Source organism: Thunnus maccoyii, chromosome 19, assembly GCF_910596095.1.
Source record: "Thunnus maccoyii chromosome 19, fThuMac1.1, whole genome shotgun sequence".
Lineage (NCBI taxonomy): Eukaryota > Metazoa > Chordata > Actinopteri > Scombriformes > Scombridae > Thunnus > Thunnus maccoyii.
This window is the reverse complement of record NC_056551.1, coordinates 2,395,281-2,420,269: the sequence shown is the minus strand read 5'-3', so window position 1 is coordinate 2,420,269 and position 24,989 is coordinate 2,395,281. Positions and strand designations below refer to the sequence as shown.

The 24,989-nt window shown below is 39.0% G+C and overlaps 1 protein-coding gene across 2 annotated transcripts in view; it reads right to left on the bottom strand.

The window, feature by feature from the left end:
- Window positions 1-521: 521 nt before the first annotated feature.
- Window positions 522-24,989, bottom strand: part of pip5kl1 (phosphatidylinositol-4-phosphate 5-kinase-like 1) — a 29,649-nt gene continuing 5,181 nt past the window's right edge. Inside the window, exons 1-9 of one of the 2 annotated variants that reach the window (XM_042394367.1) lie at window positions 16,558-16,572; window positions 15,634-15,684; window positions 15,390-15,544; window positions 14,811-14,935; window positions 13,518-13,552; window positions 13,367-13,422; window positions 13,130-13,242; window positions 12,084-12,246; window positions 522-3,408 (exon numbers count right to left, since the gene is read on the bottom strand). In XM_042394367.1, coding sequence (XP_042250301.1) covers window positions 2,967-3,408; window positions 12,084-12,246; window positions 13,130-13,242; window positions 13,367-13,422; window positions 13,518-13,552; window positions 14,811-14,935; window positions 15,390-15,535 — 1,080 coding nt within the window. In that variant the 5' untranslated portion in view covers window positions 15,536-15,544; window positions 15,634-15,684; window positions 16,558-16,572 and the 3' untranslated portion in view covers window positions 522-2,966. Of the gene's footprint in view, window positions 3,409-12,083; window positions 12,247-13,129; window positions 13,243-13,366; window positions 13,423-13,517; window positions 13,553-14,810; window positions 14,936-15,389; window positions 15,545-15,633; window positions 15,685-16,557; window positions 16,573-24,989 lie in introns of those variants that run through there. The other variant, XM_042394366.1, reaches the window with a different exon arrangement.

The window sequence follows — 24,989 nt, the reverse complement described above, 5'->3', positions numbered from 1 at the left end:
AAATTGGTTTTGTTTAGGCCTTCATTCAGTGTATTTGTTAAAACTTGAATGTTACATGAAAACCATGAGGTTTTCCTCACTGTAATAATTTCTCCTGTTCATACTGGCTATTAAAAGATCACACTCAAATGTGTTTTGAGTGAAAGTGATGGGGGCCAAAATCCACAATGTGTCCACACATTGCTTTTAAATGCATTTAAAAGTTTATCCAAAGCTTATATGAGGCTTCATCAGTATGAGTTAGTTATATCAAGTGGATATCTGCCACATTTACAGTCTTTTTAGCATCAAAGATATCTTCTTGATTTGACTCATTTGGACTCTGAAGCTTCATATTAGCTTCAGATAAACTTTTAAAGACATTTTTGCACAAAAGGAGGACTGTGAATTTTGTCCTCCATCACTTACATTTTAAATGCATTATGAATGGATCTTCTAATGGTCAGTATGAACAGGAGGAATGATTACAACATGAAAAAACAAACCTATTTCAATGTTTATTTGGGCTCCTGACTGTTGTTTTAAGACAGACTTGAAAAATCGTGAACCCGTCCCATATAATTTACACTGAAGTCATTAACTGTTAAATGTGCTGTGTTCTATTGTTCTATTGAAATTAATATTGCAGCACTAATGTTGCATAAGCTCCTCATGAGTTAACATGTATTTTCACTCCATATGGGCTGCACAGTAACCATTCCTGGGGACATACTATTAGTCACATCCTACGCAGCTGCTGGAGTACTGTCTTGTTCCAATGAGAACATAGTGGAATTTTTACAAAACACTTGATGGGGAATCGCCCACAGTGACTAAGACTTGAATATTCAGGTCCTGTTTATGCTTGTCAGTGAATGTGCTGCCTGTGTGAGATAATGAATGACCAAAAGAAACTGACATCAAATAACAAACATTCATAAACAACTTAAACACCCTATTTACCCTTTATCCACAAGGCAAAGGTTACAGAATGTACTTTCTCCAGTAATTGCAGACATCAGGCACAGGCATGTATTGTGTAAGTTAAACAGCAAAAACAGTTCTGTAAAGCTGCTGACCGACTGTAGCATCAACAAAAGTAATATGCAACCTCTGAGTTTTATCACAGTTTCATTCTTTTCATTCTATTCAGACATTTATACATGATCACAGAAATCTGACTCGGTGGTAAATCAGAAATAAAACATTTTTAATTGAAGTTTCATATTTCAAGGTTAAAGGTGAATTTTAAAAATCATTTTCTAAAGAGCCACTGCTGAATTTGAGACTATGTCAAAATGACAAATAATAAAAAGCATTGCATGCCCTGTGATTCAGGATGTGCATTTTTTTCAGGATGAAGAGAAAGCACAAGTCTTTACAGTTTAATTAAAGAACACTGTATCATCAACACAAAAAGGTTAAAATCAAGAAATTCTGAAGAGATTAAAAGCTAAACTGGAGATTCCTGGCAATAAAACCAGACAACATTGTAATGTAGTGTGTAGTGTATTGGGTGAATCTCTGGCTTTTAGGGATACTTTCAAACCTTACATTGTACACATGTATAGCACTTCATTCAGTGTTTCTCAATTAGGCCCTAATCAACTGGCTGTCTAAACAGGCACTATGTGATGCACATTATATCCAACTTTCCCCCACTCCTTTCACACTTGTGACAGATATTTAAAAGTATTTTCTGACCAGTGTTGTTTAATCTAGTTGAATGGTTTTCAGCACAGTTCATTTGGGCAGGGCTGACCTAAGCAGTTGCTAAGGGCACCAAATAAGGGAAGGGTTTTTTTTTTTTGGAAAGTTTCCCTTCTTATCCCCTATGTTCTTATTCCCTATGTTTTTCCTGCCTTTTGTCTCATTAACTTGCATTGTCATCTGATTAGATTTTCCAAAGCCTTACTGTTCAGTCAGTTTTCGCATGAAAGCCACCGAACTTCATGTGCTACCTCAGGCAATGCCACTAAACACTCTTTTTCTCTGGAGGACTGGGAGGACCTTGTCTGGGCTGGAGGTACCATTGTGGCAATTGATTGTAGTGTGAATTCATATCTGAAGTTCTTGGACTGGAGTTTGCACTTTTTTGGGGGCTCCAATCTAAATCTTTAGGGGCTTCAAATTAAAATCTCACCTAGGGCACCAACATAGTCAGAGCCAGCCCTGCATTTGGGCATATCTGAAAATAGCAATTGTATCAGGTAATTGGCTGTGGAACAAAACAAATCAAAACAAATTATTCTTCAGATAGGACCTTCTTTAGGACTCCCACTTTAGACTATGAGTTGAGTCAACATTCTCATGTGGCTTTTACTGAAGCATTGTGGTAAATATGATTTTTTTTCTGTGTGAAAAGAAACTGCACTGAGGAGAAAATGCAACATGTTTACCAATTCAGACCAGCGCAAACCAACTATAAATCTGAAAAGTTAGACCCAACCTGGAACCATGGTGGACTAGAAAGTGTGCACCAGCGACTCTTTTCTCAGGGGGTTATTTAGGACCTAAGACCTCTACTGCTTAAGCATCTGCATGTTCATGATGTAAAATTTGCCATCTACCCATGTCAGTATGTGCAGATCATCCACTTTGGCACACATTGATCCGGGCTGTTACAGCTGTGACGATGTGCATTTGCAGCTGCTGAGGCTAATCTTTGATGACATAAATAACTTTCGCTGATGAATGCACATGTTTGCTTCTGAGCCTTATTTACAGAGAAGGTTTATTTAGGAATTTTTGTTTCTCATCTTCAATTTGTTCCCATCAGTAACTTTAATTCAACACCCATGAGAATGAACAGGATGTGTCCTGAACATGTGGAAAGACGAAAGGATTGGAACCATTGAACAGATGTACAGTATATAAACTTGTTTCTTGATTCATGTGTGTGCATGAGTGGGAACTTTGGTTGACATTTGGTTGTTTGGACATGCTCAGTTTGACAGTGCCCCCCACTCATATCAGGTCTACAGGGTTTACTTGGTATGGTTCTGCACCCACTGACATAGCCTGACACAGTAAGTCTGTGGACTGACAGTGGAGAAGGTCCGGCCTGGATGTCTCAGCCTCTTCCATAAATGCTCCAACCTCTTCTTAAAACTGTAAACTGTGAAAATGTCAATGATGCCAATGAAGTAGCGCTGGTCAGGCCCATCGATGATGTGCAGAGGATTCTTTAAGTTGGGCAGTAAACGACGGTTTTGGGCCCTGAAGTCTGGAAGCTCTGCTGCCTCACTGCCTGGCCCAGACAGACAGTGAGGCAGCAGAGTGCCACCACTTGGTGCATCTCCCACCTGTGCTTGTGTCAAACAGCCGCCATGTGTTTCAGATAAAAGTAAAGAGGAGTCATCTTCTGGGACTGCCCCTGGAACAGCAGCAACACCTGCGTGGATGGGGCTGGAGCCTGGATTCACAGATCTGAAACCAATGATTTACAGGGAAGAGAATGAGAATGATTCAGCACAATAATGCAGCTATGTTCTCAATTCATCTGTGTTCATCTATCAATTCATCAAACATGCTTTGATCTGTCTAGACAAGATAAAGTAACAGCTCAGAAGTATAATAGCTCAGTCTGGATTAGGAAGAGTTCATTCTTGAAAACATGCCTCTACAGTGGTGTGGTTGCACATACCATGCAATCACAACGTTCACAGGGCAACTCCGTGATGAGGGGACTTTTGTTGCATGTCATACTAGGGGTATGACATGCCCTGTGTTTACTGTCTCTCTCCACTGACTGTCAAATAAAGGCAAAATGCCAAAAAGATCATATTTAAAATGATGTAGTAGAGGATATTTTTTCATTTTATGACTTATGTCATAAGTTCCAGAGAGTGAGGCAAACCTTCAGAAGAATCAAGGCAAAAAACCAACTTAATGTATCGCAGAATTATTCAATTCAAATCTGGTTTGGCAATGCAATACAATAATTAACATGTATGATTTCCAAAACATGGCACGTTTTGTGTTTTTGCTTCTTCCCACAAGCACATAAACATACGACTAAGACAGAGTTCTCTAATATATATATATACAATATTATCATCATACAAAGTGATGTTATTGTTGCATGGTCATTGTGAAAGAAAATTGAATAGTAGGTTATCATTTTATAAATCTTTTGTATATATGTTACAAATGTTTTTAAACTAAAGAGTCAGTGTTTGTTATCAACTGTGTTTCAACTGTGATGTTATTATTAATTAACTGTGTTTGAGTTTTGGACAGTTTGGTTGGACAAAATGGGACTGTTGAAGACGTCATCTAGTGTCAAGTCATTTTGAAAGGTTTTGTGGGGCAGAGTAAGCAGAGAGGCCTACACAGAGGCGAGGCGACTGCAAGAGTTGGTCTCACAAGGCTGGGACAAGCCAACTCAAGTTTCTGGGACAGTATTTAGAGGTTTCGTAAGAGTGTCATTATTGAACCAAGGTATATGACTCTGGGACAAGAAGAAACATCAAAGCAAGGGACATTGTTCATCATCATGGGACACTTTTCATCTAGTTATTGTAGACTGAGCGTTGTATAATACATGCAGTTTCATGTTTGAGAATGTCTTAATGTAAGAAGAGTCAAGGATTTGTGGGTTGTCAAATGGGCATGTCATGTTCACCTTTTTGGAATGTGTTGAAAGAGGTTTAATCTTACATCAGATGTAGTGTTTTTGTTGCAATGTAATGATGATTAAGTGTTAAGGTGCTTAGGTTTCAAAGAAAATGTATTGAGTTTGGGGTCTCTTGAGTTCTGATATGTACAAAGGATTATCAAATGATAAAAGGAGGGAATGTGAAAGGAAATTGAATAGTAGGTTATTATTTTATAAATCTTTTGTATATATGTTACAAATGTTTTTAAACTAAAGAGTCAATGTTTGTTATCAACTGAATGTGATGTAATGTCATTGTCATTTTGGGGATACATGTTGGTGAAGAAATCCTTCTCCTAGGCTAGTTGAACGCTTGAACCTGTTTCTATCTGAGGGTTGCTTGCTGACCTCTGGAGTTAGCTAGAGATATCTTTGTCTTAAGCCTACTGTTTTAGAGACTGTGTGGAGGTACCTAGACAAGTTAAAATTGAAGAATTGCCATGTTTGAAGGTATTGATTGACCATGAGGTCTGTTAGATTTTGTGACCATACTTGTTTGTAAGAAGGTCCACGGTTTGTGGAAGTGTCTGTTTAGGGACCAGACTGTTTTTAGCTTTGCTTCTGTAGAGGTATAAAGCTGTCTAGTTTGGGTTCACAATCTTTAGAGAAAGGGCCAGCTGAACAACATGCTTTCTCTCCAAAAATACAAGATGATTGTATTTTTGTTTGTGTTTGGACATTTGTATAATTGTTACTGATGTTGTGATGGATTGTACAGTGTCTACAACTGCTTCAACAAGTAACAATGTTTAATGCTTTCTTTATGTGTCCATGTGCCTCTTTATCAAGAAAATTCCCACAACATTTGGGGGCTTTCACCCAGGGATGCTTGACAATTGTGATTCATTCTGTGGAAATTTCATTTGTTATTTGCTTCCAAAATTTTAGAAGATAGGGAGTTTTGTTCAAAGGCATGCATCGGTGGTTTTTGAAGTGTTTATGGTGTCATAGATACTCTGAGCTTAGGGGGGGAATTCCTAGTGAATTTGCCCAAAGGGAGAGAAAAGTGTTCTCTTGCCTAAAAAGTGCACAGAAAAGAGGCAGGGTTAGAGTCTACTGCCAAGGTCCCTTTCCAGGTTAAAGTCCTTGATAAAAGCTATAGGGGTTAGAGTCCCCTGGGCTAAAAGTACAAGGTGAGATTGAGAACAACAAACGTGAGAACATTTCCAAGACATCATACAGTATAACCATATAACAATAACATACTTTGAAAGGGAAAGTATCAAAAGGCATGCTCTCTCATTTGGAAAAAAAAGGCTCAGCTAATGAACAACAGTGTTACTGCTCACCATGTATTGTGAGAATGAGCCTTATTGTGGATTATTTTGCAGGGGTACTATAAAGAAGACTGAGTCTACAGCCATGCTAGCAGCCATTTTCTGTGAATGTGTGTTTATGTGACAGTTTGTGTGAATTGAATTTTAGAGGCAGCACAATTGCAACATGCAAAGAGGTGAATAGATGCAAATTTATCCAGAGCATATGAATTGAAAATGTTTCAACTTGAGTGAAAAATGTGCAAGTATGCCAAGGCTCAATTAATCTGCTTCATAAATGTACAACAGAAAGAAACAGAGTTTTTGGCAAGTTCAGTAAGAAGCTGAGCTGAACACAAACACACAAGTACTCCTACAGACCTGGTCAGTGTGTCCATTGCTAGCTACCTTACAGCTAATGTTTAGTTGGTAAATTGTCTGTTTAGGGTGAACAAACATATAAACGGTACAGCAGTCAAATTTGCACAAATGATGCAAGGCGAAATTGTTGTACCCTGTGGAACGTCTGTCCTCTAGCAGCACGATGGAGCAGTTTTTTATCAGTGTGCCCCCAATTTGTTTGTCTCATGGAGCACATGCACATTATTCCACTGACCTACAGGTTTCGGTAATGCATGAAAAAATGAAGCAATGCGCCAGCAGAGGCAGGGAAGAGGAAGACTTCAAGCTAATAAGCATGGACAATGCAGATTTAATAAAATACATAACTGATTTTGCTGGTGATTTTCTGTATTTTTCTTATTGTCAACAAATCTCATGTGCAGAGCAGAAGCTTATATGAGGCTTTATCAGTCTGAGTTAGTCATATCGAGTGGATATCTGACACATTTACAGTCTTTTTAGCATCAAATTCCCTCTTTGTGTTTCCTCGGACAGTGTTTCCCTGTTGAGCTGCATCTTTTGGCTGGCATCTTTCCTCTCCCTTTTCTTCTCTATTGATATACTCCACACCTATGGGTAGTATGCAGGTATAATTTAAGAATGAATATTCACTTAGTTACACACAAAGCAGGAGAAAATTATTCAGTGACAGGATAGCCAAAAATGTAAACCATGGATAAAATGTATGATGTGGAAAAACATATATATCGTATATATTACTGCAGGAAGTTCCATTACATCATATTTTATTTTTAAAACATGATTTGGGGCATCTGACATTAGTTTGCAGGATTGGACAGTGGGAAAGAATACAAATTTTAAACTGTAAAATTACAGCGTGAGGCTGAGGCACAGCCTACATTTTCCTCACAGGAAACAAGCCTGTTATTTTGACAATATTGCCTGTTTTAGTGTGTGTTTGCAATGCGTCTTAGAGATGGCTTTGCTGTAAAAAGCGCAATGTAAATAAAGATAATTTGTTCATTCATTACGCCCATAAACATCTGTGTGGTGTACATGGCAAATGCAGCACTTTCAGTGGACCTTTTAATATTTACTGCGCAATCATCAACTTGCTGCCACCGATGTTTTCCAAAGTAGCTGATGTCCCCTGTCTGTGCAATCAATGCAATTCTTACTGTGGTTTGTCATCAATTATTTTGCTAATATTTGTCAAACACTGAAGATGACTCTCCAGCACGACGTGATTTAGCCAAGTAGAACGTGTTCCTGGATCAACATCACAATGTGGTCCTGGATCAACATTCGTTGTGCTGACTCTCCACTCTCTGCTCAGCAGAACACAACCTCTCAGCTGAGTACACACACACACACACATTCATATAGCGCATGTTGGAACTGATACAGACAGATAGACAAATGAGATAGGCAAATGAGTAGTGGGCGGATTGGCCGGCAGCCGGCACTTATAGAAAGATCTGGTAAAAGACCTCCATAGATCAGAGAAGGCTGCTCTTGTGTATCCTCGCTCATGGCTCCTCAGAGATCCCTCCTCATTCCTCACTCCTCGCTCCTTCAGAGCAGAAATAAGAGCTTTGGGACGGCCTTCAAATTAGTGGACCAGAATGGCTTCTGGTTCAAGCGAGGAGCAAGGAACGATTGAATAAGACACTTGAAATCGACCCTTAGTTGGTGTTAGCATGTTAACATTTGCAAATTAGCACTGAACACAAAGTATATCTGAGGCTGAGGAGAATGTCGCCAGTCCTTTTAGTTAGACATTGACTCAGTGTCTGCTCCTTTTGTCTGAAACATTGAATTTGTCATGGGCAGACAGTGCTGATTCCACAACCTTTCTAAAACATCAGAGGACTATGTATGAGTCAGATTGCTTCAATTTCGAAAATTGTGTGTGTGTAATCAGTTTGGTTTAGTACACAAGCCTGCCTACCCCTACTAGGGGTCCTAGCACATCAGGATCCCATATGCTAGACGTGGCAGCAAGCAGTTTGTTACAGCTGAGTCACACTTGAGTGGGAATCATGATTTCTGGCTTTGAATCTTTAGCTTTAACATGTCACTCTATGAAAAATATGTTTTTCTCTATTTGTATTGCCTTTAACACTATTTAGAAGAAGTTAGAAGAAAACATCACAGAAATAAGAATATAAAGAGGCCAGCTATGTGGCATCAACATATTAGGCAGGCAACAAACTGTATTTTTGTAGTGGGGTCTAATACAGATCCTGGTACGTTGGTCCACTTAAACCTATTTTATACAATAAAGGGATCTATGTTTATTGATACTGCTGTCACTGTCAGGTTGGGGAAGCAGGAGTGGACCCAAACGCAGAGGCCGGAATGCAGATTTGATGAAAAAATCTCCTTTAATCGTGGGTGGTCATGAACAGGCAAACAGAACTAGCAGACGAAACAAAATGAAAGATCCAACAAAGACTCAACTCAAAACGAGACTTAAATACAGACTAAACTAATGAGGGAATGAAGGACAGATGACATTACACAAGGGAGTGATTGGCTGAGGAAACACAGGAAGCAGGGCAGGGCTGACGAGACTGATACAGGGCAGGTGTAGGGAAGACTCTGAGCAGAGCAGGGCTAACAAGGGTGAAGCAGGGCAGATGAGGAGGAGTACATGAATGCACAAGGGAAACACAGTAACAAACCTAAAACCCAGAAAACACAATATTCTAAATACAACCCACACCAACCTGTCCAAGAACCACCATGAACCTAAATTAAAGAATACAACACACCAGGCTAAACAACAAAAGGCAGTCCAAACCCATCACCCAAATATAACAAAAAAACACATATGACCTGAAGGACTAAACAGAAGTGCAAACCAGGAGACCACAAAGAACACAAGAACATAAAAAGACCAAAAAACCCACACACAAAGTCTAGGCATGGTGTGACAGTCACAGACTAATCTCTGCTTGTTTATTCATAGACTGCACTCCACAAAGAACGTCATAAAGCTTGTGAAAGCAGTTTCACTTCTTTTGCACACTGTTAGCTGTCCCATGAAGGTAAACCATAAAAATACAGGAAAAGTGGTCAGTCACTCAGAAGTGCTGAGTGACTGATTACTTTCCCAACTATGTCTGCGGCAGGGGCACCGCATTCATTACAGAAGTGCAGGAGCCAAAAAGTTTCTGCGTGTGTGTGTGTGTGATACTCCAACCAGACTTCTGGATCATAATTCATTGTCACGACACTTTAAACAGCACATCCGCACAAACACAGCCCCTTATTGTTTTACACAGGACTGTTTTTTCATCATAAAGGCTTACAAACAATTCCAGCACATGAACCTGGAATCTGTGTGGCCTCTTTATATAAACTCAATGGTGTAGATGTGCAGCAGAACACAGAACATTAATTACCAATAGATCCTGACTGATCATTTTAACGAGGTTACCGCTGCTGTGCCGCGTGCGTAAATGCGCACATCACTCTCTCAATTTAAAGACGCGCTTATCGTTTCTGTTGCTGTTTAATGAAGTCAAAGACGTAAATCTTTAAAAACGTTAAAAAAAATAATCATGGTTTAATTTCCTAAAAAGCCTCAGTATTTATCAGTACAACTCCTTAAACAGCAGAGTAAAACATCTAGTGAGTGTGCATGAGAATGTATGTATGTGGAAGTGGGTCAAAATAAAATGAGCATAACCATTACTAAACTAGTGTGTTTTTGGGCAACAATGGAGGTCTATGGCATAACAGAATAACATATCGGACTTTGGATACACACACAAATCAGTTCATTGTTGGTTTGGGTCTTTTCATGGGATTTGTTAACTGAGAAAAATATATATAGTATTTCCAGCTTTAAATTTAAATTTGACTGTAAATAAAAAATATTAAATTAAGTCATTTGGTCCACTACTATGATACAGAGCATATATCTGAAATATCTGAGAAAAAATATTTAAATTTGATCCAGACATTCATTTCTCCACAGTACGAGTTGTAATAACTTTGGTCATCCCTTATCTTTTCCTCTAGTGCCATCATCAGGTCAAAATTTCACTCCATTCTGTCAGTCCAATAGTTTGGTTTATGCAGAACTGATGACATTCCCATCAGCCTCAGCTGTAGCTTGTGCTTAGTATTTTTTAGCTAATTTTTTGCATGCTAACACTCTAAACTAAGATGGTGAACATGGTAAACATTACACCTGCTAGAGAAAAGCATGTTAGCATTAGCCCCCAACCACGACTACCACCCTCAAAAGAATAAGTAAGTATAGTTAATGGATGGATGAATGTAAAAATTGTCATTGTCATTATGAAGTGCTTTGAGTGACTAGTCAAAGCCCATATTACCTCTTTCCTGCTGGACTCACTGGACCCCCTACAGTTTGCATACAAGCAAAACAGGTCCATCTCACTTGCCCTCCACACTGACCTCATCCACCTGGAGCAGAGGGGGAGAATGCTGTTTGTGGACTACAGTTCACCAGTGTGCCCTCTCAGCTGGTCATCAAGCTCAGGGGCCTTGGACTCAGCATTGCCCTATACAGCTGGATCCTGGACCTCCTGACAAACAGGCCCCAGAAGGCTTGGTGACATCACTTCTTCCACCATCATGCTCAGCACCAGAGTACCCCAGAGGTGTGAGATAAATCCAGTCCTATACACCCTCTTCACCAACGACTGTGTGGCAACACACAGCTCCAACACCGTCTTTAAGTTTGCGAATGACACCACCATCATCAGCCTCATCACCACCGTCATCAGCCTCATCACCACCATCATCAGCTGATCACCAGGAGTGACGAGTCATAATCAGTCGGTGGTGAGGACAGCAAACCAGCCTCCGTCCTCTCCAGCTGAATCACAGCCTGATATGGGAGCAACTCCAAGCAGGACCACAAAACTCTGTGGAGAGTCATCAAAGCTGCTCAGTGCATCACCAGGTCTGAACTCCCACCCATTTAGGAGCTCTACATCCAGAGGAGTATGAGGAAAGCTGAAAAAATCATCAAGGACCCCAACCAGCCCAGTCACAGACTCTTTACTGCTACCATCAGGCAAGCGGTATAGAAACATCAGAGCCAGATCCAGCAGGCTCAGAGATGGCTTCTATCCACAAGCCATAGCACTGTAACACACATACACTCACTCTCTCTCTCTTCCTTTCTAGGTAATATTTATATTTTTAACAGAAGAATCAATCACATATTTATCACTTATGTGCAATCCCACACTTTCACACAATGTGCAATATAATGTATATTTGTATATATTTATATTTTTTATTTTGTCTCTCTCTTATCTTTCTCTAGCTCTTATCTTTCTCTCTCTCCTTTTTCTATATAATTGTAAATATTTTACTCAATTGGAACTAAAGCTAGGAGACGACAAATCTCACTTCCCTCAGTGTTGCCAACCGCTGTGTTGCTCACAATAGAAGATCTTGAATCTTGAATTGTGAGCATGTTAGCATGCTGCTTTTAGCATATAGCTCACAACACTGCTGTGCTTGAATACATCCTCACAGAGCTGCTAGCATGGCTGTAGACTGTTATTGCTTAATAAATGACTTAAACAATTAATGTTTAAAGGTTGATTACTTTTCTACAGTACTGATCGACTTATTGATATTCTTTTCACAATACAGGACATATTTCTTAGACTGAAACTAGTGTATACTGACAATCAGGTAAGTGTATATAGATTATACCTCTAATTGCACTATAAATTAAAAATGTGGGGAACTAAAAACAGGGTCACAGGCCACAATATGTTGAGAACCCCAACCATAAAATTCAGGAAAAACAACTAAAAAACACTGACTTTTTGGTTCTCATTATGAGAGTAGCGAAGGAGAGGCTCTGGTGGCGCTCATCATGGTGTAAGGGCTGATGGGCCAGGAGGAGACTGTAGTCCAACACATTGAGCCTCCGGAGGAATTGTGTGTCAATCTCCATCTGCCGCAGGAGCCAGGGACGCTGCTGGTCTGGGCACATACACACAACACATATAATAGTATTACAACTCTGAACATTACAATATACACAGCAAACATGTACAATAAGTCTCCATATGTTACTGCTGGCATTTACACACATCTTCAGTATTGATTTGAATGAGATTTATTTAAATTAGATGTTGCAGATAGTTCATCCAAGATAGAGGGATGTACAGACAGGTGACAAATTAAAGGAAAAACCAGTACAGGTGTGAATGCTTGACCCCTACAGTGAGGGGATCTGGTGGCTCTGTTATGCTGTGGGGGGCATTTTGCTGGCATGGTTTGGGTCCACTTGTCCCCTTAGAGGGAAGGATCACTGCGGATCAATACAAAGTTGTTCTGAGTGATCACCTTTATCCTATGACGAAACATTTCTATCCTGATGGGAGTGGTCTCTTCCAGGATGACAATGCCCAAATTCACAGGACACGAGGGGTCACTGAATGATTTGATGAGTATGAAAATGATGTGAATCATATGTTATGGCCTTCACAGTCACCAGATCTCAACCCTACTGAACACCTATGGGAGATTTTGGACCGATGTATTAGACAGCGCTCTCCACCACCGTCATCAAAACACCAGATGAGGGAATATGTTTTGGAAGAATGGTGTTCATCCCTCCAGAAGAGTTCAGAGACTGTAGAATCAATGCCAAGGCACATTGAAGCTGTTCTGGCGGCACATGGTGGCCCAACACCTTGCTCTTTATATTGGTTTTTCCTTTAATTTGTCACCCATCTGTATTTTGGCAGATAGAAACACATATGGATTGGCCTGAAGGGGGAGCAATAATGCTACCCTTATTACTATTACACAGTGGCATATTAGTTACATCACACACAAACATCACACTCTGTTAACTTACCCAGAGTGATGTACTGGCCTTCAAAGTTAAGGTCTTTGAGAACCACAATAATCTGGCTTCCCTCTGGTGCAGGATCTGTCCAGCGGCTCACCTCACAGCCCTTAATGTCATACCTGGTAACACAAAGCACACATCACACCATGCGAAGAGGCTACACTCTCTGTTTCTGTGTTGTTAAAACCAAACTAATAATACTAATTTGCTTTGTATTTCTGGGGGAAAGAAAGCCAAGCTTACCTGGCATTGATTCGATCATCTGGATAAAACACACTTTGCATAACAATGAAGTATTTCTGCAAAGGACAGGTGTAGAAAGGTTTTGTAATGCTTTGTAAAATTCTATAATTATAGTGTTACGTAGACAAAAGTGATTAGATTTGATCAGTACCTTTCGTCTGTGTGGGATTTTGATCCTGTGAACACCTTGAAAAAACAGAAGTATCTCAGTTGATTGTAACAAATCTGACTTAAACATATTTACACATCCAGCAGATGTGTGGCACTTTGCTAAACAAAATGAAAAAAAGAGTCTACAGCAGGAGTAGGCCATAGTTTTCTACAGAGGACCACATCAGAAATCTGAAATCTTGTTGTCAGGGGCTGAACTTAAATACAGACACTATATGCCTTGTGTGCTCTGCCACAGAAAATATTAGGTTCTACATATGACAAGGTAGTGGACAGACATTGCCACCCCTAGAGCCACGCCATTAGCATGGCTAAAAAGCATTGCATTAATAATTTACATTGAGTGAAAATTAAACCAAGACCACAAACAAAATCACTAATGGAAAATACCAGTTTGTCAGGTCCTGCATTTAAAAAGTCTCTGTTAAGGAGACATGTTGCTGCTGGATACAAGTTATCTCCTACGTTACTGTAAAGTCCATTCTCAGTGTATGTGCAGTTGAGGCATTAAGTTTCCACATCACACTTATGCAAGTTGCTGGATCACAATTGGCTACAAACTAGTTGTGATGTCACAAATCATGCTTGCAGGTTTAAGGTGAGAACAGAAAAACTTTACTTCTTCGGCAGATAAATGTGAAATCTGAACAGTGAAGGAACAATAAGCAAAACACACTGGGGTGGCTGTGTCTCAGGAGGTAGAGCGAGTCTTCCACTAATCACAAGTTTGATTCCTGGCTCCTCCAGTCCACATGTCAAAGTATCCTTAGACAAGATACTGAACCCCGAATTGCTCCTGTAGGCTGTGCCATCAGTGTGTGTATGTGTGTGTGTTAATGATTACAAACTCCTCCTGATGAGCAGGTTGGCACGTTGCATGAAAGCCTGTGACATCAGCATATGAATGAATGGGTGAATGTAGTGTAAAAGCGCTTTGAGTGGGCGGAAGACTAGAGAGGCGCTATATAAATGCAGCCCATTAATATTTTTGAGTGTGTATGTGTGTGGGTTGGGAGGGGGGGGGTTCCCACCAGCTGCTGTGACATCATGTGGTTTCTGGTCAAAAGGCCACATGTAACACTGAGATTTTTTTGAATCTCCACATCACAAATGTGATAATATGGCACATTCTCACTCTCTACGCTGTTTAGATATTGATCAAATACAATTTGGCATTGTGCGCGTGTGTATGTGCGTGTGTGTATGTGCTCTGCGTGTGTGTGTGTGTGTGCTCTGCGTGTGTGTGTGTGTGTGTGTGTGTGTGTGTGTATACCTAGGAACCTGACAAGCAGTGAATGGGGGTATTTCCTCAAGTGTTCCATGTATATCTTCAGGTTGGCCAGAAGGAATCTTATTTCCCTTTTGTTCTGGGTCTTCAAAAAGAAGCGTTTATCATTTCTAGAAGTTAAAAGGCACAGAGTAAGTAGATTTCTATCTTGTCAATAAAGAAAAACTGTAACTGTAACTCTGACCTTTTCACAATAAAAAGTTGTTATTCCACCAAATTTTCCCAACAAGAGACTACCAGACATAGTCATATAATTCCCCACCCTGCTTTAGAGCTGCAACAACTTACTTTCATATAATTTAAGATAATATAAGCAGCACTGTGTACACTTAGGTACACTACCATGATTATGCATGTGTAAGGTGATTTTTAGTTCTTCTGGACAAAGTGTTAGGTTTAAGGCTGAGGTTACAGGTTGGGGTTAGGGACAGAGTCATGGTCAGAGTTAAATTCAGGGCTTAGAGGTTAGGCAAATAGGATTTCAGTCCAAAATACAATATCATGAAAAGAGCATGAACAGTCGTGTGTGTGTGTGTGAGTAACAGTTGGTGCGTGTTGACTTACGTCAGGAAGAAGTCAGCCTTGCTCTTAGAGTTGCTGATGAACTGGAGGTAGCAGTTTTCAGAGCAGAGCGACTGCTGATACTCCTGCTCTGTCATTCCTAAAGAGCCACGCAGACTGGCAAACACCGGGCCTGCAAACGTCTCCATTGCAAAATCCTGCACACACACACACAACTAACTAAGCAGGCAGTAGCATTTAACATAGTAATGAATTTGTTAGTTAAGAAACAAACGCATCCACCTACCTTATGAATCTGAGTGATCTCTAATCTGAAATCATCATCCGACAGTTCATTCTAGAGCGGGGGAAAGAGCAAAGATGTCATTGAGAATAAGAAAGACAAATCATTTACTGTCTAAGCTTAACATATATATATATATATATATATATATATATATATATATATGTGTGTGTGTGTGTGTGTGTGTGTGTGTGTGTGTGTGTGTGTGTGTGTGTGTGTATACACATATATATACATATAATAACTACATACATAATTTAGAAAGAGATTGAGATTGGAAAAGTAGTATTCAGTTCTCAGTAGAAATCTGAATTCTTTAATTTTTAAACAATGTTTTTTTTAATCCATGAAGCCATCAGCCTACACACAATCCTTACTCATTTTAAAAATATTATACAGCTGAAATACAGAAATTATTAATTCACATTAGCATGTACTTAGACCATATGCTAACACACTGACACAAATTCATTCCGTTTGATCACTTTTGAGATGTCTGTAGAAATCGATTACATTTGTTATGATTAAGTTTATAGTCCATATCTGCTTCTATTAATTGGACAAAACTACTACAGAACAACTACATTACATCTCCAAAATTACAGCATGTGGAATTTATCTCTAATTAATGGGTTTTAACTGCCTGAGCCACACCCATTGCTAACAAATAGCCTACAACACAACAAAGTCCGTATTCAGAACGCAATGTGACATCATCTGACAAAGTCAGTTTCTAAAATGTCCCCATTTGCCCCACTCAACTGTAAGCGCTGTTTGTGAGTGGAAATCTTTATGAGCAACAGCGGCTAAGCTACAAGGTGGTTGACAATACAAGCTCAGAGTGCTGAGGTGTGTAGAACGTAAAAATCGTTTGTTCTCGGTTGCAACTCTCACTACTGGGGTCCAAACTGTCTTGGGAAGCGAGACCTGTTCATTGGCAGTTTCCTGGTGGGTTTATGGCTGGCCAGCAGCACAGCAGTCTGAGGGGTCTGAAATTAAATATCAGTCATTATGATCATTATCAATGAATGTGTGTGAGTTGATGACAGCATTCACTTTATTTTAAAGCAGTAAGATAAAAAGTTAAGGGTTAATGAACAAACCACTGTATGTTCCACGTAAAAGGTATGTGTCCGTGTTGTGTTTTTACAGACAACAGACAGAACAGTCATGAAATAACCTGCTGAGTCAGCGGGCTGTGTTTGGCTGGGATTAGGTGTGAAGCAGCAGCAGCGGGGTGGACACTGCATTCCACTCACAGGTTTAAGGCCTTGTTCAGAAGGAATTACCCCCATTCAGCTGTGTCATTTGTACATTTGTACACAAGGGAGTAAAACAGCTGCTGTAGTCTGGGTTAGCTATTAGGTATTACTGCTAGTAACTGCCATTTTTCTCTGGAGTTCTTTCTGTCATTTTAATGAGCTAGAGTTGACAGACATCTATCAACACCAAAATTAAGATTTAAGTGAGAGTGGATGGCTTTAGATATTGTTGAATTCTATTTTCACAATAAGTGTTTTTAATTAGCTTTAATAATATAGAAAATAAACAAAAGTTGCTTTTCTGTATGGTATTTAACTCTCCTATTACACACACTGCCAAAAATTATTACAAATCAGGGACAATAGTGCAAAAAATTGTCTGAAGAAAGGAGGCTTCCGTGGTTAGCCAAACTGAACCAGGATTTTCAGGGCAAGAATCTTGACAACATTCAAGTTTGTTCTGTGCATTTCTTGTCAGGTAGGTGAAGTATTAATAACTGCAATTATTAACTAATTTTATAGTATAATAGTATGCAAGCATATTGATATTAGAAAGCTGTTTTTTGCATTCTTGGCTGAATATCCATATCCATCCATATGTCTGATCTCATTTCATAGCCTACTACAGCAGTACGAGAGTTCTATTGTTTATGTAAAATTTTCATAAAATCTAGCCTCAAAAGTGTGCTATACTTCTCATTATTGTATTCCAGGTAAAAAGTCTGACCTGTACAACGTGTCTTATGCATTCAATGTGTCAATAACCGCTGCTTCTAGGCTATTCACTGATGTCATTGATGTCATGTTTATTCGCATGAAACCACTTGTTATATGGCCAGAAAGAGAACAGTTGCAAACACCATGCCAATGCAATTTGGAAAACATTTTGGGAAAAAAATGTGTTGCTATTATCGACTGCTTTGAGGTTTTTATAGATTGTCCATCTAACCTTAAAACCAGGGCAGAAACATGGTCTTCCTACAAGCACCATAACACAGTTTTTGATTGGTATTACACCACAGGGCTCAGCCCCTTACATATCAAATGCATGGGGAGGAGGAGTCAGTGATAAGTACATAACAGAAAACTGTGGCATTTTGGACAACATTGTTCCTGGTGATTTCATTCTCACTGACTGAGGTTTTGATATTCAGGACACTTTGGGTTGTATAATGGCTCAGGTAAAAATCCCAGCCTTTACTTGCAGGAAGTCGCAGTTCGATCCAGAATAGCATTCTGAGTTGTACAAAAAAATGTACTCATGTAATTATGAAATAAAATGATCACAAAAACAATTATCAATGAAAGTTATTCAAAAAACACACATTAAATTTTCAAAAGGTACAATTCGGAAATAAATTAAATAAAATATTTAAATAAATCTTTCAGCATAATTTAAACAAAGTGTCTGAAGTACTTAAGGACAAGTTTCTGAACTGTGATTGGCTACACCAAGCCAATTGCTCAACCACAGTCCAGAAACTTGTCCTTAAGCACTTCAGGCACCAGATTGAATTAGGCTGTACATCACAGATATAAATGAAGACATGTCAATAAAAATGTATGAAGCTACATAATGGTTTACTGAAAATAGCATAACTGAGGTTTTTTACTTAACATGTTTCTTGACCCTTTTTGGCAGAAACTGAGGGAACCAATGGCAGTTGGGACAGTATCATTTTCCTTTTGGCGCAACCTCAACATAAACACATGAATAGTGAAACCACTGAATATGACTTTTTCACATTGTCACACAAAATCGTCTGACTAAACTCAACTTGGCCACAGGAACACCACGTTTTTTCTTGCCCGCTGGTACTCATGACATTATCAGAACCATCTGAGTCAACAGGGACAGATACGCCAGGTTGTGGGGACACGTTAGCCATGGTAGATGAAAGCCTAGTTTAGAACTTGCCAACTAACTCTGGCATAATGGCTGTGGCAAAAATGTGCTTGCTTTTCTGATATATCATGTCCCAGAACTCTTCATCAAATAAAATGTGCTCAGCATGCAGATCTTTCTCTGTCCAAACAACAAAATAGGCAGATTCTAGTCTGCACACACCAAGCTGAGTTTACACCTGGTACTGAACAGAAATACTGGTGGTTTCTATTTAGTGTCAGTTTCCCTTCACCATCCTTCTGCAAGTAAAATCCCATAACACTGTCTAACTTATCACTTTTTACACAGAATGGACATTTAATTTCAAGTAAACTGACACCAAAACATCACAAGAAACGAGGCCATCTAGGGAAGCACCCAAGAATGGCACACTTGGATTTATAAAGAAATCTGTGTTGTGCACTCTCAAACATCTGCTGGCTTTTGGTGTAAATTTGCATTATTTGGGATAGCATACACTTTTGATCAAGCTATGGGCTGGTTTGTTTGGATCAGTGCAACATGCTGTAATTCGACCAGCATGAAATTGAAACCACAGTTTAGAAGACTGGCTGGCCACTGTATGTGTATGGCTGGCCATACACATACTGTGTTCAGCAATTATCCAGGGTTCCAGGGGTTTTTCTTGTATTTGTTGGGAATGGAGTACATGAATAAAAGACAAGACAACCAGATATAAGCTTGTAAGAATAACAAACTAGTTTCTCATCAATAGACTTCTTTAATAAATTGGTTGAAGAGGGAGGTTTTAATTGTTTATATGTTTATGACTGATCAGAATTTTGATCCAAAAATTACTAGTAGACTATTAGACTTGAAATTCTAAATTTAAATTATTTTTTTTTTAAATGTAAAGAACAGTTGATCTGGTGACGTTATTGCATCACCTACCTTGGCTTTCACAATACACATCATTGATGCACTGATACTGTGCCTCTCTCACCCATCCACACACCATCTGGTTGTAGGCCTCCAAACCTTTGTAACATTTAAGGTCCTCAGCTGTGTATGGGCTTGGTGAAAAAATAAGATAGTTCACTATGTCGGGATAGGAAATAGAAGGCAGAATTTGTTGGGTCATCATTCCAAGATGAAGGAGCCAGCTCGTACGGATCTTCACCACCTATTAACCTTAGTTTCTCAAAATATCACACCCTTTCCTGCTGACTAAGTCCTTCTCTGTAAGTTTTAGTAGCTCCCACACATTTTCCTGAAGTTTTCTGTGGTTTAAACATCCTAAAATCAGCTTAAATTGAACATTCAGCATGCAACCCATTCTGTTGTTTACATCCCAGTACCTCCGTAATGCCTGTATCATCCAGGTACCATCCGGGTTATTGACCAAACTGTGACATAGGTGCAAACATTTTATAACTCTCAATTCATTAACATTAGTGTTAGCTTGTTGTCATTTACTATTATTAGAAGCTAAATTATTATTTTTGTCCAAACAAATTTGCAGCACTGAAATGCGTTCTAAAAAACAGTGTATATAAATAGTGTCAGTAAAAACAGTAGCTTCATTTTTGTGAGCTTTCTTTACTTCACTTCAAATAATCAACGGTGCTGCTAGCTAAACAGCTTACATTACCACTGAGTACCCCTGAGATAACCTTTCAGGCACCGCTAGTGATTTTTAGGACCAACATTTCCCCTGAAATGTTACTAGTAGGAAATTGGCGACACAGATTTCCCTGAATATCAATCCCTGCTCCCATTGACACATGACCCCATGCAGGAAATGTTCCTGAACATTTCAGGGATAGACTGCATGCATCAAAGGGGCTTATGTTTAGGGTGAACATTAACATATGCATCATGAAACTGTGCCCCTTCAAAAAAAAAATGACTGCATGACATAACTATTTTTGAAAAGAACATCCTAAAATTTGGTTATTGAATAGAATTGTGATCGTGGACTATTTTACAGTACAAAAATAATCTTGTCAGTGCCCTCTAGTGGACAGATTTTGTAATGGAGTCGGTGTTTCTACATGACCTCAAACATCATTTGGACACTTCTGTACTGCAATTTCTTGTAACCTATGTAGATGTATACTACTCCATCAACAGTTCTGTTCTTTTCTTATTCAGCATTAATGTCTATTAATACCCACTTATTAATAATACCATAATAACAGTTTTCTCATCTGGACATTATAAATGATCTGGACATTATAAATGATTATAAATGATAAGAGCTTCGAAAGGACAGTTAGGTTTTTGTTGAGTTGGGCAGTACAGTACCACACAGACAATTAGTTCTTGTCTGTTATTAATGGAGAACAGTAGATATTAAAATTAGGTAAATTCACCAAAGGAAATAGGAGTACATTTAAACTTAATGCCATATATTGCAGCTACACTACCTCCTTGGCCTGAAGGCCGACGTTTAGATAGGTGAGAATAGTTAGGAGGGGAAGCTTCAGTCAAGGAGGTGGCATCATTACATTTTAACCATGTCTCTGTTAACATGAGAAAATTAAGATTATGGGAGGAAATAATATCATGACACATAAAATACTTGTTATTCAGAGATCTCACTTCGAGGAGACCATACTTAACAGTTACAATCTGATCTGATGACCCACAAACCAGTGGGTACAGGGCGAACTGAGTGTAGTGTACATTTATCAGTAAATCTCACATATCTCTGAGTAATGTGGACAGGAATAGGGATTGCAGTATAATGTCATGAGATTGCATGAGTTTGAGATATGCAGGATTTTAAGGCAAGGTCCAAGTGGAGTGAGAGCAGTTGTGAGCCTGATCTATTAGGATGTAGACCATCTCTTTTGAAGAGATATGGTCGGTTCAGGAAGGTGGTGAAGTCGTTAACAAAGGGGATGCCAATAGAACTGCTGTAACCTTTCAGCCAAATGTGAAGTTGCCAAACACGACTGAATTTAATATCACCAAAACGAGGGGAAAGCAGGGGGCCGGAGATTACCTTAGTCTATAAGGGTGTTGAGGAAGTCTTTAAAATCCTCCTTGAGCTTTTCTGATTGTTGGGAGTTTCAGGTCGTAGGAGCCCGAATGAACTATTAGACATGAGGCTGATGGATGTTTACATAGATAGCACTGTGCCTGGAAAACAAGAATCTGCAGAGAAACATTTTGAAAAATGGAAGACCCCACCACAAGAGTGGCGGGGGGGCGTGGGCCTGAATGACCCACATTTGCCTGCCTGAATGGACCAAGGCTGAGATGCTGCAGGTGTAGAGCAGCCTGGGAGCTTTGGCTTAGCTTCAAGTTTCACCCATTGGTGCTCCTTCACTGGAGCTTACACTGGGATGATGTCACACACATTAAAGGACAGGTTCACAATTTTTCAAGTCTGTCTTAAAATAACAGTCAGGTGCCAACATGAACAGTGACAGAACTTTTCCTCACTGTTATCATTCCTCCTGTTCATACTGGCTATTAAAAGATTCCCTTCAAATATGCTTTCAATGTAAGTGTTGGGGGTCAATATCCACAGTGTGTCCACAGTCCTTTAAAGTTGATCTGACTATAGTTTTAACAAAAATGACTTTTATACCTTCAAAATAACTTTTCTAAACTCTAAATATCTCTAAATATTAAACCATCATGGATCAAAATTATACAAAGAGTAATAATTGACTATGCTTTCAATTTAAGGCATCAAGCCAGCTATTTTATAATAGTAGTCAAAGGGAAATACTTTTTGGGTTGTGGGGTTTTTTTTATTGTTGGCAACCAAGATGACTGGCCATGCAGCATCTAGTTCTCTTTAATGAGATGTTCATACTCTATCTTACTACAACCCCTGTCCGTACTGGTCATCAAGAGATCCCACCCTACTGGATTCAAATGAAAGAGAAGGGGGTCAAAATCTTAAGTCTTAGTTCTGTGTAAAAAATACACTCTAAAGTTCAATTGAAGCTGATATGAGGCTTCAGCAGTCTCAGTGGATATCTTCCAAAGTTACAGTCTTTTTAGTACAAAATTCCCTCTTTGAGTTTCCCAAGACAGATATAGTAAAATAAAGAGGGTAATTTTATTTTAAAATGACAGTTAGTTTGATAGATACCCACATTCTTTGGATAATTTAGACTGCTGAAGAGTCATATTAGCAGGACAGAAGGAAAAATAATGGCAAATAAAAACTGAATATACAGTGGAAACCGCTTATAGTGATCATGGTTACAGTGATCAACCGCTTATATGGATCAAAACGTTCAGGACAGCATCATTCCTTTACAAATGCTGTTTAAATAATTTACTTATAGTAATCAAGTAGTCCGCTTACAGTGTTCATTTTGGGTCTTTTCATACATGACAACATATGGAAAAAAAAGAATGAATTACTATGGTAATTCATTAACTTAACCCCATGATACACGTATGATATGTACTTAGCAGCTGCGGCACCGTTATCAGGCGTTGCAGTGAACCTCTGCCTGTCTGTGTGGAGGTGCGGGGTGTGGGCGTGTTCATTTGTAATGACCATGAAACAATCAGAAAATAACGTTTTATTCCTCTCATTAACCAGCTTTCTGGCTACCACCGTTCGCTCTCTCTTTCTCTCTCTCTCTCTCTCATTCTCTCTCTCATCTTTTTAAAACAGCGTTACAGGTTGCGTTTCTCCAAAAGTTGATTCTGGTTCAACTTTCTCGCTGCAGGCCCCACCCCCACAGCCTAAACACACAACCCGTCTGCTGCCAGCTGGTGACCTGAGACTGGTGCTGCATACACACTGAAATCATGGTGGGAAAAAGAAAGTCGTTTTCTCTCAATGAAAAACAAAGTCTCCTTGAAGCTCATGACAAACTGACAAAAATGAGCCAATGAGATGCAGCAGTGAAACAACAAGCATTAGAAACAGCTGTACTGTATTTTGAAACAGTCAATAAAATTCAGTAAATAACGACGCTGCCCGTTTCATTACTTTCTATTATGTAATAGATATACAAATGTCAATTAGATGGTAATCTGCATGAGAAGTTAAGAAAAAGAAAAAGAAAACAAAAACAAAAACGGTTATAATAATCATCTCATAGTGATCAATTTGATTAGTTTTTCTAATTGAGTGAATTAAATACCTGATAAATCAAAGTACTTCACTTATGCTGTTCACTGATTTGTAACATGGTCTAAACCTAACCAGTGGTATCACAGGGATAGATACATCAGGTAGTGGTACTGCACAATGACTGCGTGCTTTCCCCAGAATGACAGCTGGTACATCTTGTCCCAGTACAGTAGAATTAGTTGGAAAATGTATGACATATTGACACACAGGTAGAAAGGACAAGATGGGAAAACGGCATTTGTACAGACTGCCTGTCTAAGCAACTGCCCATCTCCACCTATTGTTTTCTGTTTGAGCCTATACATCAGTGGCATCTTAACACATCATCACATTCATTCCCTAGAACCGCGGATCATGGCAAGTGATCCTGTGACTAGTGAGTACTTGTCCTGTCTGTATGACTTATGTGTTCAGTGTGTTCACATGATAATGCAACACAGACAGGGTGTGCTGCACTTAAGACATTTATTATTTTTTTCAGGTTTAATTAAAGAACCACAAACTTAATGACAGACAAACTGAAGCAAGGCACAAGAGTATAGCATGAGCAGAGTATATATGAGAGTGTATATATAGAGTAAATAAACATTATATATATACAGTATGTACAGTGGAAACCGCTTATAGTGATCACGTCTGTCCAGGTCAAATTGATCACTATAACTAAATTATTATTATAACCAAAAAAATTTTCTTTTCCTTTTCATTCAGATTACCATTTAATTGACAATTGTATATTTATTACTTGAATATAAAGTAATGAAACGGACAGATTCACTATTTACTGAATTTTATTGACTGTTTCAAAACACAGTACAGCTGTTTCAAATTCTTGTTGTTTCACTGCTGCAGCTTGTCTTGTTTTTGGCAGCTTGTCATAAGCTTCAAGGAGACTGTATTTTTCACTGAGAGAAAATTACTTTCTTTTCTTTTGAGCCACTCACAGTAACCTGTCTCACGGCAGCCACTAAGCACACGTACGTGTATCATGGGAGTAAAGTAAAAAATAAATAAATAGAATTACCATAGTTATTAAAATTTTTTCCATATGTTGTCATGTATGCAAAGACAAAGACACTGTAAGCGGATTACTTGATTACTATAAACAAATTATTTAAATAGTATTTGTATAGGA